This window comes from Mugil cephalus, chromosome 6 (genome assembly GCF_022458985.1).
Source record: "Mugil cephalus isolate CIBA_MC_2020 chromosome 6, CIBA_Mcephalus_1.1, whole genome shotgun sequence".
Taxonomy (NCBI): domain Eukaryota; kingdom Metazoa; phylum Chordata; class Actinopteri; order Mugiliformes; family Mugilidae; genus Mugil; species Mugil cephalus.
Window position 1 is genome coordinate 1,536,294 of NC_061775.1, and position 24,708 is coordinate 1,561,001.

The following is a 24,708-nucleotide window of genomic DNA, read 5'->3' on the forward strand; positions in this document are numbered from 1 at the left end:
TTACCACTAATGTGCTTTCAGCACTTGACAAAATCTGCTGTTGTTTAAAAGCTTTTTTCTTGAAAGATTATTAATTACACAACTGAACCTTTCTCAGCCTTCATGAGTCCATGTTGTCACCTCCTAACCGTGTTATTGCACGCCTTGTGTGATGGCTTTGTCACTGAGCTTTTGACTTTGACTCCATAATTACTAGTATATGGTTTTTAGGTTGTCTGTGTCATAGAGGTTTTGATTGACCTCCTGTCTCCCTTTATTGCCCACACTGTGTTGCAGTTATTTGACTGCTTAGTCTGCAGTCTTCTGCGTGCCTCCTCCAAGGCACACAGTCACCAGCCTTCACCAAGAAGGTCTTGTCGGGCAGACTACAGCATGAAAACACAAAGCCCCCTCATTCATTTTTGTGCCATATTGAAGCAGTCAGAGTGCAAGTACAGAAAGATCCAGCAAATGAAGCAGCAGTGTCTGAATAAAAGTTCTCAACCATCATGTAATAAAACATCATAAACTGCATGGTCAGAAAAATTTGAACAACAGTCATGCTGTATTTCTATTGCGCAGTTGTCACACCAAAAGATAAAATTATTGCTACAAGATGACTTCCTAGAAATTAAACCTAAATTTCACAAAAATTGTCTGCACCTGTTTTGTAGAAAGTGCCTCAGCTTGTGGTATTATGTGGTTTGCAATACCTCAATTAACGTAAGAATAATTCTCTAACCATGATAAACAATTACCTATCACTAATGCACTAGCTGTTTTTCTGCAGTTATTTGGCTTCCTCGAAACTTGAAGAGATTTCTTTTGGGCTTTGAAAACTATGAAAAGGCTGACTTTTAGACCTCTTTCAAATCTGAGTCATTCCGCTACTTGGCCCTCAACTTAGTAGGACTGACCTGTGTAGCTGCCTTTGTAATGTGATGCTGTTACCTCAAAGCAAATATTCTTTTTCAGGTGTTGTTTTTATCCAGTACACATGCAGATGTAGACTTTGAAAGCAGACATACACCCACCCACACACTCAAAGGCTTCTTAACTATTTTAGGCAACCTATTCACAAAACTGAAGACTACAAAAAAATAGAAACCACTTCTACTGGTGATGTGTTGGTGCCCAGTAGCAGTGCTGGATTTAACTTTGACTGCAGCAAAAATGAAAACACTTGCACTGACATCAACAACACTCCTTCAGCAATCTGATCCTCCAGTTAGCCACAAGCAGGTAGATTGACAACTTACGAATGAGAGGCACACTGGCATTAGCCGTCCCTAGCTTGTTGGCGGCGACACATGTGTAGTTCCCGTAACGATCCTCTGTCATGTTGGTCACTGTGAGGACTGATCTGGAGCTGAGGCTCTTGATGTCAATACCCTGGCCCTTTGTAATCCTGAAAAAAGAACACAACAAATGAAGCTTTGGTTTCTCACCTTCTCACACACAAAGTGTTGGTGGGGAAGTGGCACAAGTCAAGGATGGTATAAATGTTTGTCGTGTTTAGTGGATTTCATATTATGCGGTACTTCATCAACCTCTTCAACAGATCTATTTATCCCTTGGCCTGCTGCATCTGCCTTGTAGAGAGACTTTGAAGGACTGAGAGGAGAGAAATGACCCAGAGGTGAACCAACTGGGTGCCACTTGACATGTTGTTCATCGTTTCATTGCAGGTAGAAGGGGGAGGGGTTATAATAAATCCTATTATAATAGTACCTAGCATCTGTGCTGAGAAATTGACAAACGCTAATTGTTTGATTTGATGGTAATTGTGAACTTTAACTGGCTGTGGGGATTTAAATTCACTCTATAAAGGCATATGCTTTGCATCCCTGATTGTGGTATTATTGCACAGAGTACAGCTTAGTTCACGTTCATTTCCGTGGTGTGCTATGGCTGCATATTTGGCTTTATAAACTATAAAAACCTCCAGAGAGGAGTCATGTTTCTATCTTGGCCTCGCACTACCCCCCCCCCATGATCTCTTGCCTGGCTCAAGCTGCTCTGAGAGGCACTTGGAGTTGAAACACTGTGTGACCTTATGTCCAGCAAATATCCGCAAATCTGTTGTTCCCTCTCCCACGGCGACTTCCTCAAATGTTAGCTGAACATTCACTGATAATCTTTGTGTGTGCCTCGCCTCTTCGCTAGTTCAACATCAAACTAGTCAATACTGCATTCTGTCATAGTGAAAGAAACCTCGCCACCCCCAGCATACACACACACAAGAACACCCACGTCCATTCAAGAATGAAAGCAGCGACACATCAAGAAAAAGATTTACTTGTCAAAACTGTCACACTACCTCCAACAGCGTGGAAGGAGAACTGCACTAATGTTATGGCTGCATGAACAGAGAGCCAAGAAGAGAACTGTGCAGCCAATAGGCACTGAACATGCCAGTGTTAATGTTGTACAGAGGCTCTGTGCTTAAATCCTTATACTATTGTCCTGTTCATAATAAGGAGTAAATGAAGAAATCACCATTTAGTCACGTAAGAAGTCACCAAAACAACAAGTCCTTGAATTAAGTAAAGACTAGAATCATGCCAACTTGCCTCCTTAGCAATTTGAATAAATTGAATCCACCCCATAATTACAATTAGCACAGTGTGAGCTGATGATTGAAATTGTACTCACAAGGAGTGGGTAAATGATGGTAATGGGGGTAATTTGGTTTTTAAATTCAAGAACTGACACTTGAATCCAGACTGATTGATGTATGTGTCACGAATGATTTAAGCCAGTTGCCAGCAAACATTTTATTAGGATGCAAGGTGAGGACAAGGCACAAATGGCTCTTGGCAGGACATTTCGGTGGGCTCTCCCCAGAGGCTGGACCAATGGAAGACCCAACAAATTCATTGACTCTGAAAAATCAAATAAGCTCAAACAATACATTTTCTTTCAACTGAAGGAGTGAACTAATAATTCATATTTAATTGCAGCTCGGAGTACAGCTTTAACCACACCTGACATATAGATTGCCTTGTGTAACTTCTGTGAAACTGTTTATAGATCATTATGAGCACATTCTTCTCACCATAACAGGTAAACGAAATATGAAACAAATTTAGTTAGCTCAGTTCAATCTAAGTGAATCCCATTTGTTTCTCAAATAAGAACAAAATCACATTATTAGGACAAGCAGCATTGTACGTGGTCAGATCAGTGTATGTCCATATCACCAAACTATTTGCACACATTATTTTTGTACACGCTGACAACGTAAGAGTCATTAACTTTCTACACTGTTAACCTTGCTTTCAATTGCCTACATGTTCCTTCCACCTTTGCATTCACAGAAGCCTCTCCCCAAAGTGCAAGCAGACAGCTTATGACTTACTGTCATGTCATGTCATGTCATGGTTGTAATCATGCATCATGCAAAATAATTCACTGTATGTGGATTCAGAGCGTCAAAACCCAGATGCATCTGTGGAAATCAGATAGAAGTGACCAAACTTGGATTTGGGCTGGTGAAATGGAGAACAGGCAGTTTCTAAAGAACATTTTGCCTTCGGCTTTACTCCCGTAAATTTCATTACTACATCTAGGGGCAATGCAATAATGATCTCCCTTTTGTCTTCAGATATCCTGTTGCTCCTCCGTCTCCATCTTTCACTGTCTTTTGCTATCCGTATTTCACTATCTCTGTCTTGTACAATCTTTATATTTCACTGCATGTTTTTCAGTAAATCTATTGCTCACTCTCTGACTAAAGCATTCTATCTTCCGCTTTCTATCTTTAGCTATCTATCACTAACTATCTTTCTCTAGCTATCTTTCATTACCTTTGTTGCTATCGGAATCACAAAACCAAGCCCACTAACTAGTACGATAAGATGTTGGCGCCCTTGCTATAATACAGTGGGTAAAATAAGTATTGAACACATCACAATTTTTCAGTAAACATATTTCTAAAGGTGCTATTGACATGACATTTTCACCAGGTGTTGGTAACAACTCAAGTAATCCATATAAAGAGAGAAAACAAAACAAATAAGTTCAGAAATTAAGTTATGAGTAATAATGTAAAATGTTTCTCCTGTATGGAGAAACTAGTCACATGCATTGCTCAGGTGGGATTTTGGCCCATTCTTCCACACAAACAGTCTTTAAATCTTCAAGGTTCCGTGGGCCTCTTCTATGAACTCTGGTTTTTAGTTCTTTCCATAGATTTTCAATTGGATTTAAGTCAGGTGATTGGCTGGGCCGTTCTAGCAGCTTTATTTTCTTTCTCTGAAACCAGTTGAGAGTTTCCTTGTCTCTGTGTTTGGGATCATTGTTTTGCTGAAATGTCCACCCTCCTAGATGGTAGATGGCAGCAGATTTTTCTCAAGAATGTCTCGGTACATTTTTCCATTCCTCCTCCCTTCAATTATATGAAGTTATATGCAGAAAAACAGCCCACATCATGATGTTCCCACCAACAAACTTCACTGTTGGTTTGGTGTTTTTAGGGTGATGTGCAGTGCAGTGCGTTTTGTCCCCTTGTGTGTTGTGGCATCCAAAGAGTTCAATTTTGCTCTCATCTGACCAGACTATGTTCTCCCAGTATTTTACAGACTTGTCCAAATGTACAGAAAACTTTAAACGAGCTTCAACATGCTTCTTCTTCAGAAATGGAGTATTGTGTGGTGAGCGTGCATACAGGCCATGGCCATTGAGTGCATTACTTATTGTTTTCTTTGAAACAGTTGCACCTGCTAATTCCAGGTCTTTCTGAAGCTCTCCACTAGTGGTCCTTGACTCTTGGACAACTCTTCTGATAATTCTTTTCACTCCTCTGTCAGAAATCTTGCGAGGAGCACCTGGTCGTGGCCGGTTTATGGTTGAATGATGTTTTTTATTATGGTCCCAACAGTGCTCACTGGAACATTCACATGTTTAGAAATCGTTCTGTAACCAATGCCAACAGAATGTTTGGCAACAATAAGGTTGCAAAGGTCTTAAGAGAATTCTTTGCTTTTACCCATCATGAGATGTTCCTTGTGTGACACCTTGGTAATGACACACCTTTTTATAGACCATCAGTTTGGACTGAACCAGCTGATATTCATTTGCATTGACAAGGGGCAGGATGGCTTTCTGATCACTGATAGATTTCAGATGGTGTCTTGGCTTTCCATGCCTTTTTCCACCTCCCTTTCTGCATGTGTTCAATACTTTTTCCCTCTGTTATTTTACATTATTACTCATAACTTAATTTCCGAACTTATTTGCTTTGGTTTCTTTCTATGTATGGATTACATAGGTTGTTACCAACACCTGGTGAAAATGTCATGTCAATAGCACCTTTACAAATATGTTCACTATGAGAAATGATGACGTGTTCAATACTTATTTTACCTGCTGTATATATTGCCATATGTTCTTTCTCTTTATATGCTAAAGTTTGTCATATGTGTAACTGATTTGATTGAGTGCTTCATTTCCCAAAGGAGACAGTTTTTATCTTTCCTTTTGGTAATGACATGCCAAAATGTGGGAAAGTTCTGTACTCCCCCACTCAAATCCATTGGCACTACAAGACTATCCAGCCAGACAAGTCACACACACTTACAATAGTGCAGCTAAGCTTAGCGTATATCTATAACATATCATACATATTTCTTTTTTTGTGAATAAATTTTACTATTGTGCAGCAAAACTACTTTTTTTGTTTGTTTTTGACACTTCTACTAAAAAGTACATAAAGCTCAAGAATGACAATAGAAAATACCGCCTGACTGGATACAGTTAAATTAAATGAAGTCAAACTGTGTTAAGCACAAGCACAACCTGTTATTATATTTATCATAAATTAAATATTTTCAACACCAAAGAAAATCTTAGATACCACCACTCCACACTATCTGAATTGTGCATGTATTGAATACTGCAAAACATGATGGAAGCAGTCAATGGACATTTGACATTTGACATGATGCTGGATGCTGGAAATACATTTTGTCAAGAAAACAATTAAACAATCAAACAAGGCTCACCTTTTCTCACCCTTGTACCATTCAAATATTGGAGAAGGCACCGCAGCAGCCTCACACCGCAGCAGAGCTGTGCGTCCCAGACCGACTCCATGGCTTTTCATCTCATGGATAGATGGGGCAACTGGAGAAAACACATATAAGAACTCTTAGCAAAAAACATATGGCAGTCAAGTGAAAAATCTGTGCCATCATCATACATTATCAGCATAGGAATAATGGTGAGGAAAATGTTTCAGTGTAATTCAGAAAGCAGACAGAGAGCACAGGTGGAGTGCACTCGACAACCTCAGACATTCTAGTCAGTGCACACATTACAAAGTGTAAACTCGGAGTCTCCAGAGGTGGAGTTGGGGAGGGGAGAGAGCACCCATCCCCAATGTTAGAAAAATGAAATGAATTGCACTGTATGGTGATAAATGGCTTAATGGAAGTTCAAAGACTCAGTTGCGGAGGCAGGTTCTGTGAATGCAAAATGAGGCTCCTTTCATGTGCTGAAATGTGGTGTAAATCTCTATGCCAGTGTCATGAAGGCAGCCTAACATGTGGACGGTTTCTAAAGCAACTCAGTCCTTCTGTGATTCAAGTATTTACTCTGCTTATAGTAACACAGTCTTGAATGAACATAATTGTATTTATATAATATAGGTTTACAGTAAGAGCCTTTTGATGAACATAGAATACGTTGGGACAAAAGCAACCAGACAATTTACAATAATTGGACGTATTTCATTCTTAAACTGTGGTTGGGAAATACAATAAAATGTTCTCTTCAAGAAACTTAGGACAAACAATGTGTGTTGTGAGAACACAGGGATTTGTGCACAGTGCTATTTTTATGACTGATTCCCTGCTTCTCCATTAAACAACTGAGGCAATGAAACACGATAAGCAAACATAACACATGGAGCTCAAACTGACATTGTGTATTGTATGAACTCGACTTGAACCACCAAAACTCGACAAACAATAATACCATTCCGAACACCCAAACAGATGTACAGCTATTTGACATACGATGCAAGCAAAATTACTTTCTGTCATTCATGCTGTTTCTGATTAAAAGTGTGTGATACATGGGGAGGCTCACACTCTTATGGTCAGTCCTGGAGCTGGCAGTAAATTACCAAGCCATGTTTGAAAGTGAGATGGGGCTATTTATATTCCTGACAATAAGCCTTTAAGTACAACCTGACAGTTGGAGCTGCAGCCTGTATCGAGTGGAAGGGCTTGGCCACGTGCCTGCAAACCTTTACTTCCAATTGCATTTGGAGATGTTTCTAACAGACGACCTGTGGCAACTTCCCAACACAACCCTAAAGTACTAACTGGGATCTAATTCTGCAAACTGCAAACAATGACAAATGAATCCAACAGACGCACAATGCTCTACTTTAACAGAACAGCATAGTTTGGATGTACTGTAGGTATGAGACAGAACCAACATCCGTCATTATGGCAAATAAATTTCATTGAGATGCTTAGGCTTAGTTTTAATGAAGAGAATCGTCCCTCTGCCAACTTGTGAGCCAACATAGATGGATGAGGTGGGATGCAACGGATCTGTGCGAGCTAAAAAAAAATATATATATAGATACAAGAGCGTGATCATGTAAGAGAGACATGCTGAGGTGACAGTTTGCTCTTCAGTGATGGATTCACTTCTACCAACTTTCATCTGCATCATAATGAGCACATTCGTATGACTGGTGTATGCTGATTTTCTATCCTTGCATATGTGAGCCAATTATACGGTTATTTCCCTCTTCTACACTATGGCTGAATAATCTGAAGGACTTGAGATAGTGAGTCAAGCAATGGGTTATGCTAGGGCTTTTCCTGTTCATTTATCACTGTATGAAATGCTGGCTACCATGCTGGGGGGGTATTAGTAGACCTTGACTGGATGTCTGTGCATGCTGAGCGTGTATGTGGGCTGTGGGAGTGATTGCCCTTGTGTCTGTGCAATACAAAACTGAAAGTATGAACGATTTTCTGCTTCAGAAACTTTGCAGATCGGGTTAAACCTCACAGATTTCCTCAGATGTGTATCTATCTTAAACTCAACCAGTATTCGGGGTAACCACGCCTCAAGGACATCACATAGAAAAGACAGCGCTATTATCTTGGCAGAAGAGCAGCATCCACCTGCAACGACTACAAAAGTTGTTTAAGCTTGTGATAAAATAACATCTGAGTGTAAGAGCTGTATAACACTTACAGAAAGGGAAAGGAACAAGGAATGAAAATTGCAACAGTGTTCTAGAGCACAGAAATATAAGCCATTTACAAGTATGACAAAATCAATGCAGTGTGGCGACCAACCGAGGCTTAGCGAATCCTTGTAATCCTCCATTGGTGTCATTGTGTGAGGCTATTGATTGTCTGAAGACTGTGAGAGCGCCAGGGTGACCCGGCAGCTGTGCTGTTACTGGGACAGTGGACATGGTGGCCCAGGCAGGTGTGTCTATACTTGAAACCTCACTGCTGTTGTTTAAACTGGGGACATGTAACCACTGGAAAATAGCATCTCTAAATTTGATTGTTTAATCATGTGAAATCAGATAGCTCTTACGTGTCCACTTCACATCATTTTATTTACAACTAAGTGGATCAGGCATTTGATAAACTGAATGCTGTGCTAAACTCAAAGGATTTGTTATCCATTGTTAATACGTATGTTACAGTTCTTGATTTGAACATGGTTAAAATATTGGCCAGGAAAAGTTTGACTAAAAAAAAATGCTTAATGTTTAGCTGTTTGAACTGTAAGATACTTCAGGTGTTTACCCATTTTGTCATGAAGACTCCAAGATACCTGGAACAATCTGCATGTCATATAAAGCTGAGCTCATGAATGTATGGGCTTTAGGTTTCTGTTATTTTAATGTTAATTAATAATATGGGTTTATGATGCTGACACTCAGCTTTAATTTGAGGGTGTTCGCATCCAAATTAGAGTAAGGGTTTAGGACTTACAGCTTTCTCAAGAGATCAAAAGTAATTGAACAGTTCACTCAAAAGCTGTATGTTAAGGAAAAGCTTTGGGCATATAAACTCAGTATTTCATCAACTAGTAGATAAATTGTCTGGAGATGATTCCAAGTGTGGCATTTGCTTTTGGAAATTGTTACTGTTGCTGTGAACACATGGCAGGCTGTTAAAAGAATTCACTGTTCAAATTAAACACCTAAAGCTTTTTTACATTAACATATAAATCTGTTGCCTTGATATGTTAAACTTTCCAGTCTTGTAATTGAGAAGAGTTTGCTATAAATAGAAACCCAGATTTTTCCCATATAACTTCATATCTAAATATCTAAACTTTCCTGCAAATGATATATATATATATATATATATATATATATATATAAAAACAAACAGCTTGAATCCAGGTTATTGTCCTTTGCTCCACTAAACTCAACATTTTGGAATAGATAAAAGTTCTCCCCACAGCATTGTAGGTGATCCACAGTGCTATAATTTTATATGCATATCAATAATATCAAGTCTTTCCAATTTGGATCTTGGCACTGGGATCTGTTAAGACAGATCACAGCCATAAAATCCGGTCCACTCCAATTCCAGACCAATAATTCCAATTTCGACTCACTGGCATGTCTTATATCTTTGTATATTGTGCAATCCACTATCAGGATTTGGAGAGTAATGCAAAGTAGTGCACTAAAAATCATGAAGGCCCAATAATCCAGGTAATTTAGTGTCTAGAGAATGCTGTGGTGGTGCTGTAAATCATGCCTGGAGTCGTGGTGACTACACCAGATGGGGGTGAGGGGTTGGGTCCAGGAATAGCACAGGCATGGCAGAAAAATGAGCACTATAAGGCCCTACCAGGTGACAGGTTGTGGGTCGATCACCAAATGACTCCCATTGCATCTGCTTAATGCAGAGCTTGTCATCAAAACAAAGGCGATGTCCCTGAATGTCCCAAAAAAATGCACAAAGACAAGTGTGTTAATGATAAATACAAAGCTTGACCTTCTCTCCTTCTAATATTAATGTGCAGGGTTTGTTCAGAGAGCATCACGCCCAGGGCGTCACTGAGTCACTTGACTTAAGGAATCCTTGTGTGACTATTGATGATTAATTGGTATGCTTCAAGACTGAATATGATTTATTTAGCTACGTACTATTGTTTGCCAAGTGAACGCAGGCTTTTTAATTAAAAGATCAATTAATAACCCTACCTCTTCAGCCAGATTTGAAAATGAGTTTTCATTGCAATTAAGAAATGGACTCATCAGTGCATGACTTGTCAGCTTACACACAGAGACACTGTTCCCTGCTGCCATCTGTGGACTTCATTGTCCTGCTTTTTTGTCAGTCAGGAACGGTTCTACTGCCAAGATTTATTAATTCATTAAGATTTCTATTCAGAACAGCAAGGGAACATTGTGTTCCATCTTTTTTATACAATGGAAAGCATATAAATAACCATCTTAGTGTGCAAGACTGTATGGGTCGAGAGCACCAGGGATTCAATCTATTGTCTGTTTAACACTAAATGGTTCAAGGTACAAGAATCCCCACCTATCCCCATAAATGCAGAGAAGAGCCGGTGGGGTGAAGACAATTGTACAGTCAGGACAAACAGAAATATAATGAATGCTTTCAATAAGACATATCCACTGTGTGAACATATATAACAGCCATGTGAAAGACGGTTTCATGTAAGCTTTGAGATATTAAGAGAACATTTTATCAACATTAGAACTACACATCTAGCTAAATAAAAAAAAGAGAAAGGTCAGTTTATTTTGAAGTGATAGTAGCCAAAATGTTTATTCTGCAGAGGATCAAGATTCCGCTCATTTATGCATGCCCCACCATGCAGCCATGAATCCACATAGAAATCAAGACAAGAGCTTTAGAGAGATGTACAGAAATGGACTTTCTAGGAAGCCTTTCTAGGAAGCCTTCTTGAATGTTAAGACGTCCTAGACATTTTCAATGGATACTGCAAACCATCGACAAATACTCAACGGAGACTTGTGCCTGATGTTAAAATAACTCCAATGCCAGATTTTATTGAACTGTGGAATGAACATTTATTCTGCCAACTCTGATCCAACTCTTGCAATCCTCTGCTGAACTGATGCTGATTTGGATACACAAACAGGGTATGTAGGGAAATGCCTCTGTAAAATGCAAATGCTTTGTACATCTATGCAGCTATCATAATGGGTAATCATTTTTGGAAAGAATGCTAACACTGTGCAAGCATGTCAACACTGCACTAGTAGTTGTTTACTTTGTTGTCATTACTTGACATTGTAATATCGGGTGGTCATGAAGATGCTTCTCCTGACCACAAGTAAACAGGCTTAGCTTCTTATTTATCGGCGATGGTCGTGACTCCCCCAGAATAACTCTGTCAGTGGAGTCAGAGGGGCATGTTGTGGGTGTATCTATCAGGGCAGGGCCTGAATTCCAAACAGGCCAGGATGACTGGAGTATAAGAGGGAAAGGCATGGGAAGCACAAACAAAATAAGGGTGATGTAAAGAATTTAGAAATATTCACAGTATGCCTCTGCATTTTGATTATGTTTGGAAATCTATCACTACTTGTATGCTCTAATGGCAATTTTTTGTCTAAATTAATTAAATACGACCACAGTTTTTCTGGCTTATTTCTATGAGAAAGACAGAAGCTGGAGGTGTCCTTATAAACAAAAACTGGGAAATATGTTAACAGAATTCAGCGCTGCAGGGTACTGGAGGAGGAAGGAGGCGTGAAAATGGCTGGCAAACTCTGAAGCATCCAGGGCACGGTGTCACTCCGCAAAAGCAAGTGAAACCTTGCCATGGAGAAAAAACAAAGAAATGTTGGAGGGAAAGAAATGCCTGTGCCGGTTCAAACCTCTAGCCTAAATCAAGATACAGATCTTCCAAGCTTAAAAAAAAAAAAAAGATGCAGTTTTGTGCATCACATGTATCCAATTAAACATCCAGATGTGTGCCAAAAACAAGCTGCTGTGGTATTTTAAGTATAGGTTCTGGTTGTCTGAATAATATGTTCTAACTTTCCCAGAAAATGTCTCTTATATAACATCAACTTTAGATATATAAAACACCTTGCACTGAGATAAATAACAGAGAAACAGCTACCTCAAAAATCCAGGTTCTTCCTCTACCACATCAATAATTTAAACATCTGCTGTGTTAACATGGGTTCCACTAATCCGTCTTCTTTACACATTTATTCCCTGCAATTTGGCTTGTGGCAGCTTTGTGATTATTACACGGACAGAGACACAATCAAAACATCTGGAGCCACTTCAAACAGCTTTAGTTGAAACATCTGAAACAGTGACGAGCAAATTAAGTGTAGCACAACAAGACAGTTGGTTGTCTGTGGTCCCTCCACGTGTGACTAAAGTTTGTGCAAACTGTCAAATCTCATCTTGCAACACGACGATTTTCAAACTCAAGTCTCACTCATTCAGAAGAGCAGACAGCTCTGTGTGGAGAGCTTCCTGAACTACAAAGCAAGGTCAAACACATCTGATTTCTCATCCTTACAAAGAAAGAGGTTTCTATTATTGTTTAATCTGTAGTGTTAGTGGTGGATGCCTCCATTGTGCAACAAGGTGGCTTCATTAATTAATCAAACACCGGCTTTTTATCTCAGGCGGAGGTTCTTCCATGGTGGTTTCCTTCCCATTCATCCCTCCAACTCAGCCACCTAGATGTGATATTTATGCTTTGGAGCCACACTGTGCAGTGTGAATTTCAGCCAATAACGGCACCCACCCGCAGTGAAGATGAATATGTAAATTTGAAAAGTAGGTTGGGGATCAAATTTCATCGGGTAAAATGACAACAGAAATATCCTTTTGCCAAGCTTGGCTTTTCAGACAATCTGATTCTAGTGTGACCTTCTGGATGACTGCCATCATTCAGGTTTAGCTGATAAAAGTATTCAGTCGCCATTCATTTATCACCGAAGGCAAGAAGCCCACTCAGGCCAGTAATTCAACTAATGCTGTCTGATCAAGGTAGCCTTTTGCACTGAGAGAAATTCAAGCCGTGGCTACATGTACCAGAGCTAATGCTTACACAGTGACAATGCTTAAAACATTCTGCCTCTAACTCATCATATCATCGAAAGCCAAATGGCAGGCTTAGTGCCCTGGTGTTATTAAAACTGCAAATATGCTACGGCTTAATTTTATTTTCATTACTTCAGTTTGCTTATTTTAATTAGTGGTCTTAATCTGCAATTAGCCCAGAGGTCAACTATACTTTCACTTAAAAAAAAGACATTGTTTTGAAAGAAACAGTTTGGTATTTAATTAGTCAGTTAACCTATGAAATGTCAGAGTCACTCAATCCTGTTGTCTTATTTTAACGATAAGAGAGAAACAGTGCAGTCAAGACTAATTGATGTTTATGACTTGGTTAGCAATAGAAACTGGGTATCAATTCTAATACTAGTGACTGGGTCACTGCACGGCAACAACAACTATTTAACGTATTATTTCAGAATAAAATGGCTCTAAGGAAAAAGAGATATATACTGTCGTTATGCTATGTGATGAGATGGTAATGTGAGACAGCGCATGGCATGCTGCTGACTGACAGAGGACTGCTGCACAATATCCCAAAAAAGCTATTAAAAAAAAGCTATATGCACTCCTGTCCACACAATCATTTGAATAATGTAAAAATTCTTGCTTCCTGCTTCCCGTAATTATCCTCTCTTGTTTGAGTTTCCATGTCAGTAAACGTCTTTATCTTGATTCAAAATTTGATACACTCGGTCCTCATCCGTACCCTGCACCCCTGGGCGCCTGGTGAATATAGCCTGATGTGTGACAGCAGAGCATGAATGATACAGTAGATTGGGATGTGATCCAAATGCTTTCTCTTTTTACTTCACAGAGGGAGCATTGCGGCAGGGTGGAGCGGAGGCAGTGAAGAGTGGCCACCAGCTGGCTCAAGCTCTGCCTGCTGTGGACATATCAGCCGCTCCAGTGGACAACTTTAATTCATTTATTCTGCGTTCTTATCTTTGAAAATGAACACATGTGTCATCAGGATAAAGAGTGATGTGCAGGCTTTAATGAAAAAACAAGAAAAAAACTATTTAAAGCCACACAACACAAAATGGCAAAGTTTTGCCTTTAACCTTTACTTTTTGCTGCCATCTGAAGGAACCAACAACCAAAGTTCTACTGCTTTAATGTTTGTGACATGTTTTGTGTATGCCGGTCTCATAGTTGCATTGCACTTCGAATGCTAAACAGCTGCGATAAAACACAGGACCTTTCATCTGTGAGGTGCTTGCGAGGCCAGAAAACTCTTACTCTGTGAAGCCACATGCTGGCCATAGCTCAAGAGTTATGAAATATTTATAACTAAAGCTGTAGAGATGAACACCACATGCAGACACACCTGCAAACCCTAGGCAAAAAAAGAAAAACGCTGCAGGTAGGTTTGGAATGAAATTTGAAGAAGTGAAACCAAAAACATTACACATGGATATGATATTTGTTTTTTGACATCTTGTCAGATTCCTCCAAACAGCTAAAAGAAAGCAGATTTGTTCCCCTCAACATTTTATGTTCACGTGCACTGGATGTATCAATCACAGAAAACCTACCAAAGCTTTGGGTAAGTCCAACTGATTTCTTGTCTCTAAGGTTTACAGCTTAATTTTGCATATTTTCTGATGCTCAAGTGGAACATAAAGTGGAGTATACGCGATATGGGAATATGCTTTTGCACATTAAAAGATACATAACGGTACATGTCAAGGATGCATTGCAGGAAGTGAAGTTACTGCAGTTCACAGTGAATGAGGTTTAAGGTTCTTACATTTATGTACAGACACTGGTCTATAATGAAAACTTCAGCGAGCTCCAAAGCCTTAGATTGAGTGTCTTTGATCATCAACTTTCTTCTCTAACATAACTGAAATGTCAAACTACAACAATGAATGTAACACAGGCGGCAATGAAGCCTGCTATATTAATGTCTGAATCTTACAATGATGTTTTCAGGTGCATGAATGTAATTTGGGATTTTGTTAAAATATTAGAAGACCTACTGATGTCCTGTTTGTTGCCCACAGCACACTGTGTGTCACACAGCTTCCTTTGACACACTGTAAATACATACATGCAGCAACACACAGCAGCAGAAAGCAGAGAAATCTAAATATTCAAATTAAATGCGAAATTAAAAGCACATATGGCAAACCATTGGAGCTCAGACAATCAGGGGGGTCCAGTTAAAAGGTCCATTTGCCCTTTTATTCTCCAGTACATCTCTCTCCAGTCTAGAAGCAGATGTCTACTGTAATCAGAATACTTTATATTTACTGGATCTCAGTCTCTAAAATTGTTGCGATCATCTCTACATGATGGCTCACCAATAAATGTGACTGTTAATTAGATGGACTGTCTGTTCAGAATAATATGATCAATAATGATTCAGTGCACAACCTGGTGTCTGATGCAAGAACTCAACCTTGTATAGCATCTCAATCGTTAATAATTCTAATTATTTCATGTAAACTAAGGTATTTCTTCTACTTCTCAGACTCACAAAATCCTTTTAAGACTTACTGGATTATTTTCAAAATGCATTATCATCGACCTTAGAAAAGGCAGAGCTACTTAATTCCAAGAAAAGAATCGCTTTTCAAGATAATGGTTTTCAAACGACACTGACTCTTCAAATCTCATTTCGGACTATACGCTCATCATCCTGCTGCTGCTGCTGCTGTTGATAACACTGTCCAACAAACTGTCTGTTTTAGAATTATATTTAATGTGTCCAAGACAGGCATGTTGCTGTTTGTTTGGGCGTGATACATAACCTGATTTTTCATTAGGAGATCCAGTGTGTCAGTTTATGTTTATGTATTTTCCTTTTCTATTAGAGTCTATTTCTTAGACACAACAGAAATGTTATGAAAAATGAAAGAACAAGGAAATCCTAAACTATAAAAAAGTGGGATTATGACAGTATGACATTTGGTGGCTTAAATATTTTTTTTTGTAAGATGAGGTAAAGCATAGAATGTAGATGAAACACAAATCTGTTTAGTGTTAATGTTTGCTAGTACTTCAGGTAGTTTCACTAGCTAGCTAAAACGTAGTTCACATTAGCTGGTAGATAACAAGGAGTTCTAATAGTGTTCTAATAGCTATATTATATAGATTCAGGCCGCTGGTTGGAGTTTCTGTTCTAGGTTGCTTGCATTTTGCAGCACTACATCTCTTTTGCTGCCTGTAAATAGCTCTGACCCAGCATTCAACGCCACTGGATCAGAGAGATGCTTGAACTGCGAAAGGAATCAAAATAGAACGATTTTCAGATAGAAGGAGATACATGCCCGCAGACAATGATGATTTTGAAAAACTTAAGCATAAACAGATACATATGCAGCAAATGTATTCTACAGGTAGCAATTAGGAGACACTTCAGTGATTTTCTATTGTTTAATACAAATGCTGTTTGTCCTTGGAAAACTGCTATTCAATATTCAAAGTGACATATGTCACCACTAAGCCAAAATGGCTACTTGAATGCTCAAATTTACAGTGGCAATAAACAGCCTGGTGCAAAAAAAAAATCATCTTGGTTTCTATACCTCATTTTCTCATTTATAACAACTGTGCAAAAGATTTATTTTTCTATAACTCACTCTCATAAAACTTCAAATTATATCACAGCTTAAAGTGATGCATAATTTAGGGTGTGGTCGTTTTGAGTGACAGTTGTGTGACCTCACAGGTTGTGAGGTCTAGCTGTGACTCGGTAGCCTCAGCTCTACCTCTCTGACCGTTATTGGATTTGTCAGCAGTTAGATCAGGCACTGCCAAGATGGCAACTGCCAGACAGAATGCACTAGGCTTCAAAAGTTAGGAGTAAGGAAGGTAGGAAGGGTTTGTTCTTACACAGTCAGTGAATACTGCGTGCACTCTCTTGAGAGCCTAAAGATCGGCATGCCCTCAGGTTTTTCCTACTACATTTATTTCTGATTGATTTTTCTGGTTTCTCATGCCCCCCCCTCTGATTGGCTCTTGGTCTCTATTGTGCCATCTCATTTGAAAAAAAATCCTGGAGTCATCCCTGGAAGCAAAGTCACTCGATCTCTGCTGTAACAAGGGGTTATGTAAAAAATGAAATATTAAATCGAAAGCACAACCAGTTTTCTGAAACCAATTTATGGAATAACATTAAAGGAGCTGCCAAAAGAAATATGGACCATTCTCCTCAGTTGTACAGATCAATAACAAAGAATAAGTATGTGGTCAATGACAGGAACAGGTCTGCAGCTCTGTCAGCCTCAGATAGCTCCGGCCAGCAGACAAATACTTGCCTCAACACTTGACCAGCTACAGAACACTCCCATCCAAAGTGTCGCTCTGGTGCTCAAGCTGTTGTGACTTTGTCTGACAGCAAAGTGAAGTCTTCCTAATGAATTCACCCACTTTTGGAAACCCAACCCACATACCCCTGCTGTCTCACTTTCAAATTCAGCGCCTGACAATGACATGCCTTATCAATCACTGAGAGTATCGCCTTTGTTCTGTAACATAAAGACACTGACGGTTGTCAGAACACTTTTCATCCTTGAACTCACGTCTCAATAGAGCTATAAATAACTGGCCTCTAAAGCTCCACTCAGGCCCAGCTCATTAGAGGCAGGCATTACACAGAAATAATGGCCACAAGACTTGGTTTTATAACAAAGCCAGAATGAGCGGTGTCTTAACACAGAAAGGTGGAAATAGAGTACATGCATTATTGGACAGAATGAAATAACTTAATTCCTTAAAACCTGAATTAGAAAACTTGCACAATTAGCTTTCAGGAGATGAGTCAGTAACTGGGCCAGGAGGAGCCTTTTTGATTTCCGGTCCTCTGTCTGTGTTGCTCACTGCCTAAGCTCTGCCAAAAGTGAGATTTAGCACAGGGCATCTACGCAGAAACCTCCATGAATAACAGGGAAGTAGAGGAGCACTTTTAAAAATAGAGGGATGGCAATAATTGTCAAGGACTCGGTCCAGCTCCTACTTACAAGCCCTGATTTCCATGTGACCACGACAGCTAAAGCCCAGTATCATTCATTATTGCCCTGGCTCCTCATTACTGTCTCCTCACACTTTTGAAAGACTCATTACCTGCATAATGGAATAGTGCTTAGAACAGTCAGACCTTTCCTTAGTGTGAATTAATCACCTACACGCGCAGACGAAAAGGGAATTCTCGCATTAAATATTAAGGAACTTCAAGCTTCAGCTTCCCACTTTTTCAAACTTCTAGAAGGCGTACTTTCTTGAAGAGCACCGTCAGGGACGTGACACCGGTATCACTGCAGGCTGCCCCGGTGTCTTTCACAAGTTTGGGAGGCCAGTGTGCCGGAAGAAAAAAAAGGAAACCAGAGAAGAAGAAAGAGATGTACTTACAGTTGACTGTGACTTTTACTGTTTTGGTGTCAGGAGAGGCAATGTCATTTAAAGCACTGCATTCGTAGTCTCCAGCCTGGTCCCTTGTGATGCCGGTGATGTTAAGATATTCGCCACTGTCATACTTCCTGGCTGGAAATAGAAAAATAGAGGCAAAGTGCTTACACTGTGTCAGCACAGAATACCAACACAACACACATGCACACACTCAGTAGTCTGTAGCCTATGGTTAGTGTGGGGATAACTCTCATTTGAAGTAAACAGCAAACAAGTTTAAGCCTGAGTAGAAAATGCAATACGATTAGCCATCGTATTGAACTCCTAATTACCTTCCTTGCATCGGAAAATAGCAGCTGATGAGCAGAGAATTGATCTACTCATATTGATATAGTGGCAGGAGTGATGGTGTATTCCCAGGCATTCACTCACCATTTGTTCAACCCCAGACCAAGCTGTTAGAGCTACGCCCTGGAAGACAGACAGATTTGATACCTCAATGCACATGTCAGCACTTTATAGTTAGCTAGCAGCGCCAAAGGCAGGAGCAGCAAAGCGCCATGACAGACATATTGGCAGGAGTGTGGTGCACTCGAAGAGTGCAAATACACACAAATATGTCCACTCAACGGTTGTTACACTAAATATTATCAGAAACAGTGGATAGACTCAAGCTCACATAGAAAATGCATTGATACATTTAGGAGAAGTGAATTCTTCTCAATTGCTTTAAATCTAATAGATGCGCAACTGTACGCTAGAGTGTGTCTGTGTGAGTGCAACAAAAGCTGGAAAGTAAACAGTAGCTTTTAAACACTTTTATCCACAACAAAAGAATGTAAATGAAGCTTGTGTCAATCAACATTACTGGTATGGCACCCATTGTATTATTCAACATTAGAGCTGCAATGAATAGCCTGTTCACTGATGGATAGAAAATTAATTGACAACTAATTTAATAATCAATTCATCATTTAAGTCATTTATCAGGGACTCCATGGTTCCAGCTTCTCACGGCGAATTTGATGCATTTCTTTGTCATGATTAAAGCTGAATATCTTCCAATATGAATTGTTCATGATCTGCATTTTACACAATTTCACTGGCATTTTTTAGACAAAATGATAAATCAGTTAATCAGCACTGAAAATAATCATGAGTTGAAGCTTGATTTAACATAATAAAACTGACTACAGTGAAACCAAATAAAATGATTCACCCCTGAGTGGCATAATCTGCTAGATTTAAGTCCAAGTCTCGATAATGACAGCCAATAAACCACCTGCAGTTGATTACAAATATTAACAGCTATGTTCATCAGCGATTTGTTAAATTATCATACATATCAGGCATTAATAATTACTTCTAAAGTTAGATATAGCATTTAACCGTGCGCATGTGCATAATAAATGGTTACAGGATCTCAGCAGGCAGCTTTGTGTACATTTGGTGAGACTGTGGCAATATTCTCCCCAGACCACAATTAATTTCCAAACCAGTGGTGCTCAGTGTGAAATCTATTTATATTCAGCTTTTCAGGGTGGTAATGAGGGTTTGGGTAGAAGATGCACGGTCGGATTTGGAAGGCATGGGGATCAAACAGAGTGCACCATCAAGCAAAACTGAGCTCAACATGCTGTTCAGAAAGCCATGGAGACCCGACACTGACTCAGCAATATCTCACAAAAGAGGAGCCAGAATCAAGACAATACATGCTTCAGCAGTGAAATCGCTGCCATTCTCCCATCCCAAGAGAGCGCAAGTCTTATATAAGACCACTTCCGTATTCTGCAACCCTGGTGGCTTTTTATCTTATAACCACTATGTCAAAAAAAACTTGAAGGCACTGCCGATAATGAGCTTTCCTGTCTTTCCTCACACACTGCTGTTGTGGTAACAATGGAGTCCAAGAATCTTGGAAAAGATATTCGTGGCTACACAAACAACAGGAAAAGAAGAAAAAAAAGAAGAAAATGTTTGAAAAACTGATCCATAAACAAGGACCGGATGTGTCTGAAAAACAGACCTGTTAATATACCACAGAGCACAGGGAAGGAGACATAACTAAAAGGCCTCTGTGTTTTTGGCAGTGTATGGCACATGGCTGCGCTTTGCACCACGGAAGAAGCATTTTCAGTGGGTGCACACAGTTTTATAATTGAACCTCACTAAGGTAGGAGGAGGTGTGCAGTATAGTGTGTCAATATAGTGATCATGTGGTGCAGAGCACGTTTGATGTCATAAATAACAAGGATTTCTACAGACTAGTTTAATATAAGGGAATACATTGTAATAGAGTAATGTCATGCCTTCCTCTGTTATATATGTACACACTGACTACCCAGGGGATTTGAGCTTTTTCACAATGTCAAGAATCTTTGGGAACCTACTAATCGATGCAACTGAGGGACAGATTTCAATTGTGGCTTCTTCAATCCTGAATAATTTACTATATTTTAAATAAATGAAACCTCTACAATATGACTGATGTGTAAATTGTTCTGACTGTAGCTTCAATGAAAGTCATTGCCTGTGCAGTGGCCCGGCTGAGACCTACACCCTGAGTGTTACTGCCTGAATTAAAGTTATGACAGATGCAGAGGGATCCGAAATTATCTGTTCCACTGAATAAGTAGGTCTCCTGTTAAGCAAGCACCTCGCTGCCTGGTAAGAGACATTACATCGAGCTCAGAAATGTGCAAAACGACAGTGAAGCCACAGGCATATGCATTTATGGTATACCTTGTAATTTATAGTGCATAGAAAATACTATTATATATTTCTTGTCATATTTCTTGTCACGTGTTACATCGTCTGTGGGCATGTCTCTCCCTCTGTTTGGTGTCTACATTGTCCACATTCATTTATCTATGTCACACAATTTGTGACATGTGGTTATTTTAGACCATTAAGATTTAAGTTGACTTTTCTTTGGGGAGAATCCTTACGGTTTATGGTGATGATTCTTAACGGTAAAAAAAAAAAAAAAAAAAAACATTTTGGAAGGAAGACAAAAATTGTAGTGTGAGACCTGTAAACCATCCCATGTGTTGTCATAAAGGGGAATTAAAAGCTCTTTAAATTTATTTCTGAGAGCTGTCTGCAGGCATGAATTTTTACAAATCTCTAACTGCTCTAAATGTACTTATTTGCATCCATGTGTATGTGTGGCATTCAATACACGATTCACAGAAGGAAATCCCACTGCTAACATGTGCAGCAACTGGCGAGTGTGTTAGTACACTCGTGTTAACTGCATCTGGCACCACTAGAGTCAGGTATGAATGTCCACATCTTGCAAAACAGAGCATTTATGGGTTATTAAGGACCATTAGTGGGTGCACTTTGTCTTGCTTGCTGAATGAACATAGTGATCAATACTACACATCACGGCCCACACGACTATTGCATATGCTTTATCGTGAAACACTCTGTCACATCAGCTGTAGAAAGGAGCAGCATAAATAAACTTCATTTGGCTACTTATGTAATGTAAAAGAACTGACACCCCAATGCCCTTAATAGTTGCACTACACCGTTGATCTAAACACTGGCTTTAATGCACAACTCCACTGTATTTCACTGTAGAGAAGAATTATGATACGCAGGCCGTACAAATCCACTGTGTGCACTTGTGTCTTTTAGTAGGGCAATGAAATCAAAAGCACTGACCCATGAGGCCGAGAATTCTTGCTGTTTCCAATACCATTTACCAAATGGCTGAATCAAATGCTGTAGCCTCCCCAGGAGAGCATAAGAACTTCTTTTCACATCCTAAGAAAAACAATGAATCACATATCACTGGTGGAAATAGGTTTGATTAGAGGAATCATTACCTGAAAAATAATTTATGTTCTAAAAATCTAACTTTTATTGCCTCTTGCCCAGTGACAGCTGGGATAGGCTCTAGGCTCCCCCGTGACCCTCTAGAGCAGTGGTTCTCAACCGGGGAGGCGTGAGGACCAGATGGGAGGCATGGGGGGCACTGGCTATTAAAACAAAGGAGATGTAGCAGAGTCCCAAGCGGCTGGACTATAGACCAATTTACGCTGCATGGCAAGTGTCAACGAAAATATTTTGCCCCAAACGACCAAGCAAGCAGGACAAGCGTCCTGCTTCGACCGACCAGCGACGATCAGTCAGAGAGCAGCGATCTGATGTAAACGTCGGTATTATCTGTACAAACTTCATCACCAGAGTCTCCCTCATTAACACACCTGTCTCCTCTCATCCACACATCTGAGAGGAGGACACATCTAGTGGATAATCGGTTACAGAAGATGAGAAGGAGAAATCTAACTTTCATGTAAAAAAAAAAAAAAAAAAGAAAAGAAAAAGACAGAAAAGAAAAAAGGGAAAGTATGCACAATGAGATGGTGGCGTGACCAGCCATCACTTCTGCTTAACAGTGTTGAATAACAACTTGCCCTGTAATGGTTTTATGGGCAATAAGAGATTGGGTGCCATTGACTGAAAATATCAAGGCAACAAATAATTTATTACTTTATTTTTTTTTTATCTTTTCTTGACCTTCATTTAAACCAAGGCAGTATGTGAACTGCTCTTATTTGCTCTAGTGACAAATCCAAGTACAATTTTCCTGCCTCACCCTGGCACACATAGACCCAGGGAAGATCCATAGACGCACTGTTGTTATTTCAGTTTAGCTAGTATAAAAGTGTGTTTCTTCCCCCCACTCCTTTTGAACATTCACAGTAATTTAAGTTGCTTATTGGAAATATGTTTATTTTTCTGTCTTTTGTTTCTTTTGCAACTGTATATGCATTTAATGCATCTCTTTTTCATCTTTCTTCCTTTTTAATGTTCGAACTAAACTAAAAGCAAATAATAAAAACCCAAACGAAAAATGTTTTTTGCCAGCAGAAGACTACTTCACTCTACTGAACATCCTTACTTGTTTCATCTGATAGTGGTTGATAGGATTTGGTTCTCCAAGGCTGTCCTTCTGATGTCCAATTTTATAGCCCTATACACAAGACTAAAAATGTATTCGATTTTTCGTGCATACTTTTGGTTTTGTGACAGCACAACATTAAGTATAGACACCACTGAGACTGAAATGTGAAAGCAATAGAATGCTAACAAAATCTCAAGAATAAATGGAGAAAAACTGAAGTGAGTTTCCTCATGCTACAAACAAGTCTAGCTTTCATGATAAGGGAATAGGTGCCAAATATGTCATCTATGCATGGCTGACCATACGATTAAGAAGTGAGAGCTCTGCATTTAACATATTAGCTTGGAGTCGATTATGCCAATCAGACGTACTAGGCGAGCTTTATGTGGTGATGAATTTGAAGTTGTAGTCAATACAATTATGGTTTAGTCCCTGCAGACGTGCACTATGCTAGACATAGCCTCAAGGCTGGTATTTCATCCACTAGTAAATCAGCAAAACATTCAGTCGATCTATATTTGAATCATAGACTCTATATAATATGGACAACGTGTCCCCACTTCCTTGCCTTGGCCATGGTCTAAGAGTGGAGCCAGCATTAAATAACTAACACAAAACATACGTACACTTGAGTATGCATCTGCAGTATAGCAACTACCTAAATACCATCTTTGAATTTTTTTTTATTTCACATGTGCACTACTGCTGTAGCATCATAGTTTGGCCCAAATCCCATCCACCAACATGGAGGAGGGGGAGCTTCTGACCTAAACTGCAGCCAGTTACAGGGCGGGGCTCTACTTGCTTTGACTTTTTTTTTTTTTTCACCCATCTTTATACAATCTACAATCAAAGAATGAAAATTTAAAAAAAAAAAAAAATCAACAAAAGTTTTTATCCTGTGCTGCGGAATAATTAAAAGAGGAGATATGGTTTGGGTTCACAGGAGCATGTCAGACAAGACCATGGAGTACTTTCAAGTCAAGTGAAAGATTATCTAAATACATACATTTCAAAATATCTGGTATGAAAAAGATCTATTAAATTATGTGGCTATAAAATAAATGCAATGCTCAGTGAAAATAGCAGAATCCTGAAAATGGGTGTAATAGTGACTCCCATGTTGAAGAGTACCTTTTAGTAATATCCATGGGTAGAAAATCACAGGGCAATGTGCCAAGAGTTCAGTACAAAAATAACTTCTAATGACATCTCAGAGATGGTCAAATGTTGGTGAAACCTTTTAGAGTCAAGAGATCATGATGATTATATCAGTTTTGCCATGCCAACAAAATACCACTGAATCATATCAGACTGTTATTATGCTTTTATAGCACACATCCCTGTTTTTACTGTTCATCAAAT

General features: G+C 39.3%; 1 protein-coding gene across 3 annotated transcripts in view; it reads right to left on the reverse strand.

Annotated features, from left to right (window-relative positions):
* Positions 1–24,708, reverse strand: part of negr1 (neuronal growth regulator 1) — a 148,567-nt gene that overhangs the window by 48,140 nt on the left and 75,719 nt on the right. For all 3 annotated transcript variants that reach the window (XM_047586831.1, XM_047586830.1, XM_047586832.1), the window contains exons 4-6: positions 18,429–18,560; positions 5,985–6,105; positions 1,239–1,387 (exon numbers count right to left, since the gene is read on the reverse strand). In XM_047586831.1, the coding sequence (XP_047442787.1) occupies positions 1,239–1,387; positions 5,985–6,105; positions 18,429–18,560 (402 nt within the window). The remainder of the gene's footprint in view (positions 1–1,238; positions 1,388–5,984; positions 6,106–18,428; positions 18,561–24,708) is intronic.